The sequence below is a fragment of the Cygnus olor genome, chromosome 25 (assembly GCF_009769625.2).
Source record: "Cygnus olor isolate bCygOlo1 chromosome 25, bCygOlo1.pri.v2, whole genome shotgun sequence".
Lineage (NCBI taxonomy): Eukaryota > Metazoa > Chordata > Aves > Anseriformes > Anatidae > Cygnus > Cygnus olor.
Genome location: NC_049193.1, coordinates 4,970,053 through 4,985,229, shown reverse-complemented (window position 1 = coordinate 4,985,229; position 15,177 = coordinate 4,970,053). Strand labels below are relative to the sequence as shown.

Genomic DNA, 15,177 nt, shown 5'->3' with positions numbered 1-15,177 from the left:
TTTTAAGTTTGATTTTAGTTTCTCACTGCTCTAGCTTGTTAGTAATAGGTAATTAATTACATTAATCTCTCAATTCTGAGTCTGTCTTGTCCATGACAATAATCAGTGATTGATCTCTCTGTCTTAATCTCAACCCTTGATCCCTTTTCATCGCATTTCCTCCCCCTTTCCCTTTGAGGAGGGGGAATTAGAGAGCAGTTGTGATGGAGCTCAGCTGCCCAGCTGAGTAAAACCGCCACAGAGTAGGTCAGAAAGGGCAGAAGATGAGTCCCAAGTGCTGGAGGGGTCCTGCATATATATCCTGCTGCCTATGCAGTGCCCTCCTGGATGACCAAAGCCTCCTTCGCCTGAGGACACAGCACATCCTTCTACCACTTGGCCTGGCTCCCAGACTGCTCCACCAGTCACAGCTCATTGCCTGCATAGGCAGATGGGCTGTGCTGCAGTTTTGAAATGCCCTGGCACAAGGCTGCTCCTTCTGGGGTGACATGTTTTCTGCTTGTTTGACCTTGTTCCCTCTTGTGGCTGTCTTCTGCGCTCTTCAGGCAACCCATGTTGTCAGCTGCTGTGACGAACGCAGGGGCTGCTCTCCTGAGCCCAATGATTGCCAAGCAACTCCTGGGGAATCAGGTCCCTTCTCACTACCAGAGGGACTGAGTTGTTCACGGGGACAGTGGCTTGCTCCACCACTCTCCTTGCCATACCATGCACTTTGGCTGGACATATTCCGTGACCAGCAGTAAAACCAAAGACCTGCCCTGTTGTGCAAAACATGCCGACCATCCTGTAAGCTGCCTGAGCTATGAGAGTTCTGGTCAGAAGGTCATGCTGCAGGGTAATGGCTGTTGGGGCTGCCTGGAGCATGGCACAGCTCGAGCTCTGGAGCTGCTTGGCCAGAGGGGGATTTGGCATGCATGGTGCTCAGGCCTGCAGACAGCAGGCACTCTGGCTTGGCCTCAAGCCAAAAGCGTGGCACGAGGCCAATCCCAAATTAGAGCATAACTTGTCCTGGGCAGGGAGAGTCTCTCCCAGGAAGCTTGCCGGCTGAAGGCATTCCCTTGCCCTCCTGGGGTGTGTTCCAGCTGCCTCCCATGTCTGCAGGGCAGGGAAGAGCTTTGTTCATGCAGCAGGGATGCATTGCCTCCTTGATGGAGTCTGGGAGATGTTTCCAGAGACAGGGCCCTTGTGAGCAAGTCCCCTCCCTGAACATGCCCAGCTGCGTGGCAGTACCGGTTCCTTCCAGTCCTCGCTTGTTGAGGGGGAGCTTCCTTGCCCCCCCAGTGGTGCTGGCTTGTGCTGTTGCCTGAGGAGGGCTTTGGGACATGGCAGAAGAAGTGTGCTGAAGCTCTAATGCTAGGAGAAGCCATATTGCCTGGGACCCAGAGACGAGTCCCAGCCAGGGGGAAGATGTTTTCTGTAACCCTATGTTCTCCTCGAAAAAGCGATCAGGATAGCTCCTACACACAGCCCCATCTCTTTTGTCAGCAGGGTGAAGCTTATGTATCCCTTGCCTCCCACCGTCCATGTCTGACTGTATCCTGGGGGCAGACCTCCTCAGAGGAGGTCAGGGGGCAGGTCATGGGCAGGTTCTGGACACCTCTCACAGAGGCCACCCCTGCAGAATCTTGCCATGTAAACCCAATACACCCTCCAGCAATTAGGACTCATCTGCTGCCCCTACTGACGTGTTCCCGCTCAGGGAAACGCTTGACCTCTCATCTTGTTACTTAAAAGGAGATTCTGATGCTAGATGGGCAAATCAGAAATGAGGAAATGAAATGGCAGAGTTGACGGAAACCAAAACACAACCTGGGCCATTAGGAAGGCTATTTTGCATTTGAGGTGAGTCTGCTGGAAAATTATGGCCTGCGTAGAGTGACTGTGGGCCTGGGGCGATGCAGGAGAGGTATAAAAGAGGCCCCATCTCCCCACTCTCTTCATCCACTCCTTTCGCCTCCATCTCCCTGGGAACGAGGTGAGTCTGAAGGCCTTTCTTCCTCTTCTTCCTTGGGGATTTCTTAAATATGCCTGCCCTTTCATCCTCTGTTGGGTCTTGGGGCAACTGGCCATGGGAGAGGGAAGGGAGCAGCATATGTGTCATGGAGAGAAGCTGGGGCTTGGCTGAATTTCTCTGCAGCTTTGGGCTAGGTGGGGAGCTTCGTCGGACTGGACATTCCTGGCAGAGCCCTTGGGTCCAAAGTTAAACCCATGGGGCTGCTTACACAGCTGCCAGGTCCCAAAACACCATTTGCCATGTCTGTCCTGTGGTGGGCTGGCAGGGTGATCCTCTCTCACCGTTGTTATCCTCTGGGCCCTCTCTCTAACCAGGTACACCTCCTGTCCCGAGACATGTCCTGCTACAACCAGTGCCTGCCGTGCCTGCCATGTGGACCCTGTGGCCCTACTCCGCTGGCCAACAGCTGCAATGAGCCCTGTGTCAGGCAGTGCCAGGACTCCAATGTCTTCATCCAGCCCTCTCCCGTGGTGGTGACCCTGCCCGGCCCCATCCTCAGCTCCTTCCCGCAGAACACCGCCGTGGGATCCTCCACCTCCGCTGCTGTTGGCAGCATCCTCAGCTCTCAGGGAGTGCCCATCTCCTCCGGGGGCTTTGGCCTCTCTGGCTTCGGCAGTCGCTACTGCGGCACAAGGTGCCTCCCCTGCTAAAGCTGCTGGTGATGGTCCTGGAGAAAGACCCCCAGGGACCCAGAAGTTGGTAGCGGACTGGGCACCGTGCATAGGGTTCTTGTGTTCAGGGTGGCCAAACATCCCCAACACCCCTTGGAAGAGCATGGGACTCTCAGAGAGCACGGCCCATGCCTGCCTTACCCCTCCTCCAGTCTCTCCTTTCCCACCTGTGTCCTTGTTACTCACCGCAGCTCCACTGAGCTCTGAGTCCCACCACATGAGCCTAGAGAGGACCTTCTGTCCCTTCTCCCTCAGTGGAGTGGGTAGATGGACAGGTGGTGGGATGCCCTCCGTGGCCACAGAGCACACGCTCTCGTCTGCCCCTGGTGCTTCCTGCACTGGGGCATTCTCTCGGAGCAACCTCTTTTCCCTCTTTTGACTCGAATATTAAAGTTGTGCTGCATCCCAGCCTTTGCCTCTGAGTTGTCCTTCCCCTGCAGACACTCCAGACACCAGCTGCCAGATACCAGCTGGGGACATCAGGGGGCATGTGGGACACATGGGGAGCGTTCACATTTCCAAGGATGAGGCCCTGTGCAGTAGGGCCCCTGGGGAAAGCACAGTCACTCACACGTGAGGGAGGTGCCCATGAGTTCTGCAGGGCCCCTGGCCATCAGGCCCAGCTTTGCTGCCTGTCTGTCCTGGCATGCCATCTCGGCCTCAGTGCACATCCTGCTGAAGGTGGCATGTGGCCACTGCTGACCTCTAGTGAGGAGCCAGAGCTGCAGGAGACCCTGGGAGGGCAGCAGTCACACAGGTTCCTGGGAAGGGGGCAGCAGGGGAGAGGGAGAGAGGCGAGAGGAGGGGTGGCAATTCCTTCTGCTCTGGGGGCAGCTGTGCTGGGCGGGGAGACTCGTGCAGAAAATGGCCCCAGAGCAGGCCAGGAGAGGGAGTGGGGGAAGCAGGCTGTACTGGCTCTGGCTGTGATGGAGGTAATTGTCTTCACCATAGGCAATATGGTGCTGTGTTCTGATTGTGTGGCTAAAACAGTGGAGGTGACACACCAACGATTTAGCTCAGCGTCAAGGCCTTCTATGTTTCCCGCTCTGTGCTTTCACAGAGCAGGCTAGGGGTGGGGAAGTTTTTAGGTGGGGACACAGCTAGGACAGCCGACCCAAATCGACCAAAGGTATATTGCATATGATAGAGCATCATGCTTGGCAACAAAACAGCGGGACAGTTCTTCCAAAGTAACCATCCTGCAGAGACTTGCTGGGCATCGGTCTTCTGGTGGGAGGTGATGAGACACAGCCTTTGCATCACTTGCTTTTCTGTTTTGTTTCCCATTCCCTCCTTAAAATGTCCTTATATTAGCCGGGGAGTTTTCCTGTCTCTTCATCTTTCAACTCTCTCCCCTGTCCTGCTGCGGCTGCAGTGTGAGCGAGTGCATGGTGGGTGCTTAGATGCTTGCCATGGTCAACCCACCACACAGTCCTCCCCCTACTCCTTCCATCTGTTCCCTGGGCTTCCTGCAAAACTTTGTGGGGAAGAGGGAGGCAGGGAGAGACTGAGGGCAGGAGGAGAGACAGCAGGTGCTTTCTGAGTGTCTAAAAGGGCCGTCCATAAGCTCCCCAAAGCAGCACTGCAGTCACCCAGAGCCCAGTCTGGCAGATGCCTTCCTGCCAGCCTGCCCTCACGCCACATCATCTATCTTGCAGCCCCTCTACGGCAGCAGACCAAAAGCTGGTCCAGGAAAAGTTACTTGGGTGGTAAACCCATCCAGAGAGAAGTGACTCCCAGCAGTGCTCCGAGACACCGAGGACACCAATGACATCCTGGGCTGTGTGAGCAGAAGCATAGTCAGGAGCTCAAGAATCATAGAATTACAGAATCATGGAAGGGCTCAGGTTGGAAGGGACTTTAAAGACCATCTAACTCCAACCCCCCTGCCACAGACAGGGACGCCACTTGCTGTATCAGATTGGCCGAGGCCCCATCCAGAATGGCCTTGGACACCTCCAGGGATGGGGCATCCACAACTTCTCTTGGCAACCTGTTCCAGTGCCTCACTACCCTTACAGTGAAGAAATTCCTCTTAAGGTCTAGTCTAAATCTGTCCTCTTTTAGTTTAAGACCATTCCCCCTTGCCCTATCATGTTCTACCCAAGTAAAGAGTCCTTCTCAACCTTTTTTTCTGAGACCCTTTTAAGTACTGAAAGGTTACAATGAAGTCTCCCAGGAGCCATCTCTTCTCCAGGCTGAACATCTCGAGCTCTCTCAGCCTTTCTTCATAGGAGAGGCGCTCCAGCCATCTGATCATATTTTACCCTACTCTGGACTCGCTCTAAGAAGTCCACATCTTTCTTGTGCTGGGGGCCCCAGACCTGGATATCATACTCTGAGTACTCATGAGGGCAGAGTAGAGGGGGACAATCACCTCCCTCGACCTGCTGGTCACACCTCTTTTGATGCAGACCAGGATGCAGTTGGCCTTGTGGGCTGCAAGTGCACATGGCTGGCTCATCTCAAGCCTTTTGTCCACCAGAACCCCCAAGTCCTTCTCTAGAGGGCTGCTCTTGATGAGTTCTTCTCCCTGTCTGTACTCCTGTGTGGGACTGCCCTGAGCCAGGTGCAGCACCTTGCAGTTGGACTTGTTGAACCTCATGCGGTTCACATAGGCCCACTTCCCCAGCCTGTGGAGGTCCCTTTGAATGGCATCTCTTCCTTCTTTTCTATCAACTGCACCACTCAGCTTGGTGTCATTGATGGCAGTGACAATCCCACTCTGCTCAGCACTCCTCCAAATGCATTTAGAACACTGTGCCCAGTTTTGGGCTCTGTAGCAAGAAAGACTGACCAAGCACAGCAAGTTCTGCAGTGCTGTTAGGAAGGGATTTCCTGTCTTCTCCTGGGCAGCTATGCCCTCCACCTTGTCAAGGATGTAGTCATCCCTGCTTCCTGACTTCCTGCTTCATGCTGTTGTCCTAGTCAGAGAAGAAGAAACAGTGTGCCCACCAAAATGCATAGAAGCTACTCAACTGCGTTGGATAATTCCATCCAGCTCTAAGTAACCTGATATTTAGAATCCAGATGGTGACCTGATGCATGAAGCATTCTGAATGCAAGCCTGTGTCAATGATCGCTAAGCATGAGCATCAGCAACCACCCGCTCCCAGAACTACCAGTCAGCATCACCTCTCTCCCCAGGCATCCTTGAAGAGCAGCTGCAGGGGAAGGACAACTCAGAGGCACAGGGTGGGATGCAGAAGAACTTTAATATTAGAGTCAAATGGGGGAAACGAGGTCACACCGAGAGGACTTCCCAGTGCAGGAAGCTCCAGGGGCAGACAAGAGCGTGTACTATGTGGCCACGGAGGGCATCCCACCACCTACGCACCCACCTACATCCCATCTGCCTACTCCTCTGAGGGAGAAGGGACAGAAGGTCCACACTAGGATGGCGCTGTCGGACTTTGAGCCCAGTGGAGGTGCAGTGAACAACAAGGACACAGGTGGGAAAGGAGAGAGTGGAGGAGGGGAAAGGCAGACATGGGCCGTGCTTTCCAAGAGCCCAGGTTGGCCCCATCCATTTGCAGTGGGTGCTGGGGGTGTTTGGCACCTCAATGCAAGAAGCCAATTCACTGTGCCCAGTGCGTACCAACTTCTGGGTCCCTGGGGGTCTTTCTCCAGGACCATCACCAGCAGCTTTAGCAGGGGAGGCACCTTGTGCCGCAGTAGCGGCTGCCGAAGCCAGAGAGGCCAAAGCCTCCGGAGGAGATGGGCACTCCCTGAGAGCTGAGGATGCTGCCAACAGCAGCGGAGGTGGAGGATCCCACGGCGGTGTTCTGCGGGAAGGAGCTGAGGATGGGGCCGGGCAGGGTCACCACCACGGGAGAGGGCTGGATGAAGACGTTGGAGTCCTGGCACTGCCTGACACAGGGCTCATTGCAGCTGTTGGCCAGCGGAGTCGGGCCACAGGGTCCACATGGCAGGCACGGCAGGCACTGGTTGTAGCAGGACATGTCTTGGGGCAAGAGGTGTACCTGGTTAGAGAGAGGGCCCAGAGTAGAAGTGGTGTGAGAGAGGAGAAATGTGCCAGTCCACCCCAGGAGAGCCATGGCACATGCTGTTTTGGGGCCTGGCAGGTGTGAAAGGAAGGCCAAAACCTTCTCTTTCCCTTTAGCCCCAGCAGCCTTCGAAGAATGTCCAGGCCAAAGGAGCTCCCCATCTAGCCTGTATCTTGGGACGTATGTCAGCCAAGCCACAGCTTCACTTCATGACACACCTCCTGTCCCCTTCCCTCTCCCATGACTAGCAACCCCAAACCCCAATAGAGGAGGAAGGTGCAGGCATGTTATGAGAAATCTGCAGGTATGAAGCGGAGCAGAAAGGGCTTCAGACTCACCTTGATCCCAAGGAGATGGAGGCGAGAGGAGTGGATGAAGAGAGTGAGGAGATGGGGCCTCTTTTATACTTGTCCAACACTGCCCAAGGCCCACAGTCACTCTACGCAGGCTGTAATTTTCCAGCAGTCACCTCAAATGCAAAATAACCTTCCTAATGGCACAGGTTGTGCTTTGGTTTCTGTCAACTCTGCCATTTCATTTCCTCATTTCTGACATGCCTACTGTATTTGGCAGGCTACTTTCTACTACTGGTATGACAGACCCAGGGAATACCCTGGCAGGTTCTTATCAGTATGGGCAGAAAAGGATCCCGATTGCGGCTGTGGTTGCATTCATGCACAGACAGGACATGGCTTGGTACACTTTGGCGGAATGGTTGGTGATGGGTTTTGCAGAAAGAGGCGCCGTTCCTCATGGAGCTGCAATCCTCAGCAGAGAACCCAAGGCTCCTCTTCCTGAAGGATGCGCCACAGGCTTTTCTCTCCTCCTTCCCTCATGGCTCCATCCAACGGTCACTGGTGTTTGCCTCCCCAGGCATCCAGGCTGTGTCAATGATTTCAGCTGTCTGCCTTGATGCCATTACCACTTCCATTAACTAGGCAGAAGACAGCAACCTGGGGCAGGGCTGCCACAAGGGGAGACCTAGACAGGCTGCAGGAATGAGCCCACAGGAACCTCATGGCATTCTAGAAGGACAAAAGGCAGGTCCTGCACAGGAGGAGGAACAAGCTCTTGCAGCACTACAGACTGGGGACTGAACTACCCTCTGATCCTGGATCCCCTGGACCTCCTCTGAGTAGGTCTGCCCCCAGGGCAGGCTCAGACATGGGCGGTGGAAGGGAAGGGACACACAGGCCTCAGCCTCCTGGCTAAAGAGATAGGGCTGTGTGTAGGAGCTCTCTTGAGTGTTTTGTGGAGGGAAAGAAAGGGTTGCAGAAAACATCTTCCCCCTGGCTGGGACTCATCTCTAGGTCCCAGGCAATATGTCTTCTCCTAGCATTAGAGCTTCAGCACACCTCCTCTGCCATGTCCCAAAGCCCTCCTCAGGCAACAGCACAAGCCAGCACCACTAGGGGGGGTAAGGAAGCTCCCCCTCAACAAGCGAGGACTGGAAGGAACCGGCACTGCCACGCGGCTGTGCATGCTCAGGAAGGGGACTTGCTCACAAGGGCCCTGTCTCTGGAAACATCTCCCAGACTCCATCAAGGAGGCAACGCATCCCTGCTGCATGAACAAAGCTCTTCCTTGCCCTGCAGACATGGGAGACAGCTGGAACACACCCCAGGAAGGCAAGGGAGTGCCTTCAGCCGGCAAGCTTCCTGGGAGAGACTCTCCCTGCCCAGGACAAGTCATGCTCTAATTTGGGATTGGCCACGTGCCGCGGTTTTGGCTTGAGGCCAAGCCAGAGTGCCTGCTGTCTGCAGGCCTGAGCACCATGCATGCCAAATCCCCCTCTGGCCAAGCAGCTCCATCTGAGCTCCAAGCTCAAGCTGTGCCATGCTCCAGGCAGCCCCAACAGCCATTACCCTGAAGCATGACCTTCTGGCCAGTACTCTCACAACTTGGGCATTTCACAGCTGCAGTACAGCCCATCTGCCTATGCAGGCAATGAGCTGTGACTATTGGAGTAGGCTGGGAGCCAGGCCAGCAGGAGAAGGATGCTCCTTGTCCCTTGGTAAAGGAGCCTTCGGGCATCTAGAAGGGCACTCCAAAGAGAGGAGGATATGTGCACTTTCTATCTAAGAGGGTCTAATTGTGGTGAATGCATTTCCACAGAGACAGGTACCATGCTCTCCAGAACTTAGGACTAATATACTGTCCCTACTTATGTGTTCCTCCCAGGGGAAATGCTTGACCTCTTATCCTTGTACTTGAAAGGAGCCTTTGCAGCCAAATGGTCAGGTCAGAAATGAGGAAATGAAATGGCAGAGTTGACAGAAACCAAAGTACAATCTGTGCCATTAGCTAAGATATTTTGCATTTGAGGTGACTCTGCTGGAAAAATACGGCCCGCATAGATTGAGTGAGGGCCTGGGGCAGTGCAGGAGAGGTATAAAAGCAGCCCCATTTCCTCACTCTCTCATCCACTCCTGTCACCTCCATCTCCTTGGGATCAAGGTGAGTCTGAAGCCCTTTCTCCTCCACTTCATCCTGGGGGATTTCTTAGCACATGCCTGCCCCTTCATCTTCTCTTGGGTCTTGGGAAAGCTAGAAATGGGAGAGGGAAGGGAGCAGTAGGTGTCGCGTGGAGTGAAGCTGGGTTCTGGCTGAGTTATATCTGAAGCTATGGGCTAAGTGGGGAACTTCCTGTGCTGGGATATTCTGATCAAGGACATTGGTGCCCAGGGGAAGGAGAAGGCTGTGAGCCTCCTTTCACAGCTGCCAGCTCCCCAAACAGCATGTGCTGTTGCTATCCAGTGGTGGGCTGGCAGGTTGCTCCTCTCATCCTTGTGCCCCTTTGTGCCCTCCCTCCCATCAGGTGCACGTCCTGCCTTGAGACATGTCCTGCTACAACCAGTGCCTGCCATGCCTGCCATGTGGACCCTGTGGCCCGACCCCGCTGGCCAACAGCTGCAATGAGCCCTGTGTCCAGCAGTGCCAGGACTCCAACGTCTTCATCCAGCCCTCTCCCGTGGTGGTGACCCTGCCCGGCCCCATCCTCAGCTCCTTCCCGCAGAACACCGCCGTGGGATCCTCCACCTCTGCTGCTGTTGGCAGCATCCTCAGCTCCGAGGGAGTGCCCATCTCCTCTGGGGGCTTTGGCCTCTCCGGCTTTGCCAGCCGCTACTGCGGCAGGAGGTGCCTCCCCTGCTAAAGGACCACAGAAATTGGTAGCAGAGTGGGCACAGAGCATTGGCTTCTTGTGTTCAGAGGGACCAAACAACCCCAACACCCCTTTTAGAAAGGATGGGGTCAGCCATAGTGCACCCTCTCATCTGCTCCTGGTGCTTCCTGCACTAGGGCCTCCTCCTGGAGTAACCTCGTTTCCCTCTTTTGACTCGAATATTAAAGTTCTGCTGCATCCCAGCCTTCGCCTCTGAGTTTTCCTTCCCCTGCAGACACTCCAGACACGAGCTGTCAGGACCAATGCTCTGGGGATGTCAGGGGGCATGTGGGACACATGGGGACCATTAACATTTCCGAAAGGGTGAGGCCCTGTGCAGTAGGGCCCCTTGGGAAAGCACAGTCACTCACACGTGAGGGAGGTGCCCATGAGTTCTGCAGGGCCCCTGGCCATCAGGCCCAGCTTTGCTGCCTCTCTCTCCTGGCGTGCCATCTCGGCCTCAGTGCACATCCTGCTGAAGGTGGCATGTGGCCACTGCTGGCCTCCAGTGAGGAGCCAGAACTGCAGGAAGCCCTGGGAGGGCAGCAGCTATCTTTATGTTGACCCAGGAGTTTTTCTCACTCTTGGTCTTCCAACCCTCTCCCGTACCCTGCTGCAGTTGTAGTGTGAGCGAGTAGGTGGTGGGTGCTTAAATGCTTGCTGGGGTCAGCCCACCACACAGGCTCAGGAGTGCATGTCCTCCATCTCCTACTCTTTCCATCTGTTCCCAGAGCTTCCTGGAAAAGTTTGTGGGGAAGAGAGAGGCAGGGAGAGACAGAGGGGAAGAGAACTGGCAGCAGGTGCTGGCTGAGTCTTTCCAAGGTCCATCCATGAGCTCCCCAACATAGCACCCAGAGCCCAGTTTGGCAAATGCCTTCCTGCCAGCCCGCCCTCATGCAACATCATCTATCTTGCAGCCTTTTTATGGCAGCAGATGAAAAGCTGGCCCATAAAAAGTTGCTTGAGTGGTAAACCCATCCAAAGAGAAGTTACTTCCAGCAGTGTTCCGAGACACCGAGGACACCAATGACATCCTGGGCTGTATGAGCAGAAGCATAGCCAGGAGGTGAAGGGAGGTGACAATCCCGCTCAGCTCAGCACTCCTCCAAATGCAGCTAAAGCACTGTGCCCAGTTTTGGTCTCTGTTTCAAGAAATACATTGTTCAAGTAGAATGAGTTTTGCTGATGTTGTCCAGGATTTTCAGGTAGCCAGAGCAATTCGGTAATGAGGAGAGTCTGGGGTTACAGGCTTTCCTTAGTGTGTGGAAGATCAGGTTTTGGTTGGAGACCATAGAGCACCTTTGGAGTAGCTACAGTGAGGTCCTGAAGAAGACAGAACCAAGCTCAACAGCGTGCCAGTGCATGGCTAAAGCATGTGCTTACACTGAAAATATAATTGTGTTATTGGTATTATTTTTTTCCTAAAGCCAAAGCACGGCATGTAACAGCCGCTATGAAGAAAATTAACTCTATCCCAGCCAAAACCAGGACAATATCCACCCCTTATTTCATACCATTTACATCACTCTCAGATCCTGTGCTTTCTATTACATCCTAATTAATTTCCAGCTCTCTTGCCTTTTGATATTTACACACTGATGTCACTCCCTTAGCCTATGGACCATCCTTCTAAAATGTCCGTTGAGTTTATTTAGTCCATGACTTTGGGCTCCATCTTTCATAAGAGTCCTTTGGGGCAGAAGAGACGGTGTATGGGAATGAATTGTTGCATGCAGAAGCCAGCTCTGGTTTCATCACTGCTGCGCTTGTCTGGTTCTATCACTGATGTACTTCACTCGGCTCCATCAAAATTCATTCTTCTGGATGACTCTTACTGTAATACCATTGATGTAACTTATAGTGACTATAGTAGCAATGGCATACAGTATATAATACTATATAATACTATAACAATTAAAATAACACAATTCAAATCATTGGCTATTCTCACCCCAAATTAAATCTCTTTGAGGGTACACGTTGGACTTCCCCATCCTTCCACATTACTCACCAAGTGCACCCAGGGCCTTGAGCAAAAGCAATCCCATGGTTGGATTTCCATTTGCCTGAGGCAGGAATAACCCAGACTGTCTTCCCCAGCATGTTATTTATGGGGACTTTATCTCCTGCAGTATGTAACAGTTTTGATTGGGCAGGGCCAGCTTGGTTGGCAGATTGCCTAGTGTTGACTAACCAGGGGGCCTTTGTTAAATGTGTATCCCAATGTTGGAATGTCCCAGCATCTATTGCTCTTAGTAAAGTCTTTAACAGTCCATTGTATCATTTGATTTTCCCAGAGGCTGGTGCATGAGAGGGGATGTGATATACCCAATCAATGCCATGCTCTTTGGTCCAGGTATCTGTGAGGTTGTTTCAGAAATGAGTCCCATTGTCCAACTCATTTCTTTCTGGGGTGCCATGTCACCATAAGACTTGCTTTTCAAGGCCCTTCAGCAGTTTCTGCAACTTGCTGTATAGGACTCCATACAGCAGACTTCCACCTCCAATGCTTTTCAACAATTCAACAGGACCCATCAGTGAACAGAGCATATTGCTTCTCATTTTCTGGTAGTTTATTATACAGAGGGGCCTCTTCAGCATGCGTCACCTCCTCTTCTGGTGATATTCTGAAGTCACTGTGGAGCACATCTCCACACTGCAGATCCCAGTGGAGCAGGTGGATGTGGCCTGAAGGAGGCTGTGGCCCATGGAGAGCCCCTGTAGGAGCAGGCCCCAGTCTGGAGCTGAAACCCATGGACAGAAGCCCATGCAGGAGCAGGGGATCTAGGGGGAGCTGCTGCCTGTGGGGGACCCATGTTGGAGCAGTTTGCTTGTGATGGATGGACCCCGTGGTACGGACCCATATTTGGAGCAGTTCTTGTAGAGCTGCTGCCTGTGGGTAGCCCATGCAGGATCAGTTTGGCAAGGATGGCATCCTATGGGGGGGACCCTACACTGGAGCAGGGGCGGAGTCACCTCGAAGGAGCAGCAGAGTTGAAGTGTTATGGACTGACCACAGCCACCATTCCCCGTTCCCATGCACTGCTTGAGGGAAGGATGTAGAAGAGGGTGGGGGGAAGGTGTTTTTAGTTTGTTTTTGTTTTTCCACTGTTCTACTCTGCTAGTGATAGGTAATAAATTGCATTAATCTGCCTACTCTGATGAGTCTGTTTTGCCCATGACAAGACTTGGTGAGTGATCTCTCTGTCCTCATCTTAACCCTTGAGCCCTTTCCATCATATTTTCTCCCTCTTTTCCTTTGAGGAGGGGGAGTGAGAAAGCAGTTGTGGTGTTTAGCTGTCCAGCAGGGTAAAATCACCACAGTGACATACAGCGTCTTCCTTGAAGGAATCTCTTTCCTTCACGCCTGACAGGAGTAGCCTTCAGAGACTAAAGGATCATGCCCCTTTTCTAATCACTTTGTAAATTCCCCCTTCCCTAGAAAGGGATCCCAGCTGCTTGGCTTTCCTGTCCTCTAATTTCAGGCTACTGGCCCCCGTATCCCAGCATTGGAGCAGCCAGCTGGCAACGTGCTCACCTGGATGATGGCTGAAATCTTTTTGCATATCATCTTACAGATCACCCAGGGATAGGGACCTGGTGGTTACTGGTGCTTTTACGACATCTTCCTTTTCCTGTTCCTGTGATGGTCCTGCTTTGGAGAAGCCTGCCTTGTCTTCTTCTTGCTCCTTCCCTTCTGAGTAGGAGTTTCTTTCCTTACTAAATGAGCTGACTTTTGCATACATTGCTTTGTCTTACATATAGGGGCAACTGATGCCAGCACAGTTTGATTCTCTTGTTCAGCTGCAGGGTCTGTCACGAGGGTTGGAGTGGCAGTTGGAGTAGCTGCAGAGACTGTTGCAGGGACTGGATCAGATCCAGAGAGATTTTCTTCCCTTTGAAGGTTCTGAATAGTATTGAATATTGTTTGATAGGCACAGGCCAGACACCAGCACAGTGCAGCAAGCTGTAAATCTCTGGCATTTCCAGGATCGGGGCATACCATTTTAAAACATTTCATCATCTTTTTAGGATTCCGTATTTGTTCAGGGGTGAATTCCAAAACCACCAGAGGTGACAATAGTGATAAATACCTGCCCATATCCTCCCACGTACCTTGTCACTTATAACCATCCTGCCTCAGGGCAGATTTCTGGGTGGAATTTTTAAATAGTTGTCTAGCTACAGACATGTGGAAACACATGTAGGAGACATAGCAATAGGATCCTGCTAGTTTGAACATGCCCAGAATATTCAAAAATTTTAAAAAACATTTCAACTCACCTGGAGTAAAGGGTGTGCTTGTTAATAGTTTCTACAGTAAGACTCCTGAAGTGCTAAACTGATGGCCATACTGAGTACAAATACTGGATTAAGTTCACAGTCAGTGTAATATGAGCACATACTATATACAAACTGGCAGAACCATAAACAAACTTAGGCCAGGACCAGAGATAATAAACAAAAAGAAAGGAATTAAGAAAAATAACCTTGGAAGCACATAAATCAACATTGTGAAAAACAACAACAACAAAAAATCAACATTGCAACCACCAACTATTAAACTAATATCATGTTTATAACAAATCTTGTTTTAACACAGTCTGGTCAGATCTGTCATTATCTGCGCTTAATCTGTCATTATCTTTGCACTCCTGTTGCAGTTTAAACTGGCAGAATGCAAAGCACCAATGAGTCATTCACTCTCTTCCTACCCTGCTAAGTAGGATGGGGGAGAGAATCAGAAGGAAAAAAAAAACAAAACAACTCATGGGTTGAGATAAATAGAGTTTAATAGGATAGAAATGGAAGGGAAAATAAAGATAATAATAATGAGAACTATATATATAAGTGTATAAAAGAAGTGATTTATAATGCAATTGTTCACCACCTATCATCCAATGCTCAGCCAGTCCCTGAGCAATCGTGTCTCCCCAGCCAGCCATCCCACACAGTTCTTATTGTCCATCATGACATCATATAGTATGAAACATCTCTTTGGCCAGTTTGGGTCAGCTGTTCTGGCTGTAGCTCCTCTCAGCTTCCTCTACACCCCCACCCTTTTCAAGAAGGGCAAGAAAGATCCTGGCAATTACAGGCCTGTCAGTCTCAGTTCAGTGCCTGGTAAAATTATGGAGATGATTAGTCTGGGAGTTACTGAAAAATGCCTAAAGGACAACGTGGTCATTGGTCAGAGCTGACATGGGTTCACTAGGGGAAGGTCATGTCTAACAACTTAATTTCCTTCTATGACAAGATCTCTCAGCTAGTTGACCAAGGGAAGCCAGCCGATGTAATGACCAGAATACGGTAAGATAAAAA

At 52.0% G+C, this 15,177-nt stretch overlaps 3 protein-coding genes and 1 long non-coding RNA gene across 4 annotated transcripts; 2 read left to right on the top strand and 2 right to left on the bottom strand.

The window, feature by feature from the left end:
- The first annotated feature begins 1,931 nt into the window (after nucleotides 1-1,931).
- On the top strand, nucleotides 1,932-3,090 carry LOC121059842 (feather keratin 1-like). The gene is made up of 2 exons (XM_040537010.1): nucleotides 1,932-1,975; nucleotides 2,329-3,090. The coding sequence occupies exon 2, from the start codon at nucleotides 2,350-2,352 to the stop codon at nucleotides 2,662-2,664; it is 315 nt and encodes a 104-aa protein (XP_040392944.1). The 5' UTR covers nucleotides 1,932-1,975; nucleotides 2,329-2,349; the 3' UTR covers nucleotides 2,665-3,090.
- Nucleotides 2,829-10,465, bottom strand: LOC121059846. The gene is made up of 2 exons (XR_005814663.1): nucleotides 10,012-10,465; nucleotides 2,829-3,046 (listed from the first exon to the last, which is right to left on the bottom strand). It is a non-coding gene; the product is annotated as an uncharacterized LOC121059846 (long non-coding RNA).
- Nucleotides 6,083-6,647, bottom strand: LOC121059843 (feather keratin 1-like). The gene has a single exon (XM_040537011.1). It carries the CDS (start codon nucleotides 6,645-6,647, stop codon nucleotides 6,333-6,335), a length of 315 nt encoding a protein of 104 aa, XP_040392945.1. The 3' UTR covers nucleotides 6,083-6,332.
- LOC121059841 (feather keratin 1-like) lies at nucleotides 9,094-10,058 on the top strand. The gene is made up of 2 exons (XM_040537009.1): nucleotides 9,094-9,149; nucleotides 9,511-10,058. The coding sequence occupies exon 2, from the start codon at nucleotides 9,532-9,534 to the stop codon at nucleotides 9,844-9,846; it is 315 nt and encodes a 104-aa protein (XP_040392943.1). The 5' UTR covers nucleotides 9,094-9,149; nucleotides 9,511-9,531; the 3' UTR covers nucleotides 9,847-10,058.
- Nucleotides 10,466-15,177: the final 4,712 nt, after the last annotated feature.

Bases quoted from the DNA above. Each gene is read 5' to 3' on its own strand.
- LOC121059842 (XM_040537010.1), top strand. From the start codon at position 2,350: ATGTCCTGCTACAACCAGTGCCTGCCGTGCCTGCCATGTGGACCCTGT.
- LOC121059843 (XM_040537011.1), bottom strand. From the start codon at position 6,647: ATGTCCTGCTACAACCAGTGCCTGCCGTGCCTGCCATGTGGACCCTGT.
- LOC121059841 (XM_040537009.1), top strand. From the start codon at position 9,532: ATGTCCTGCTACAACCAGTGCCTGCCATGCCTGCCATGTGGACCCTGT.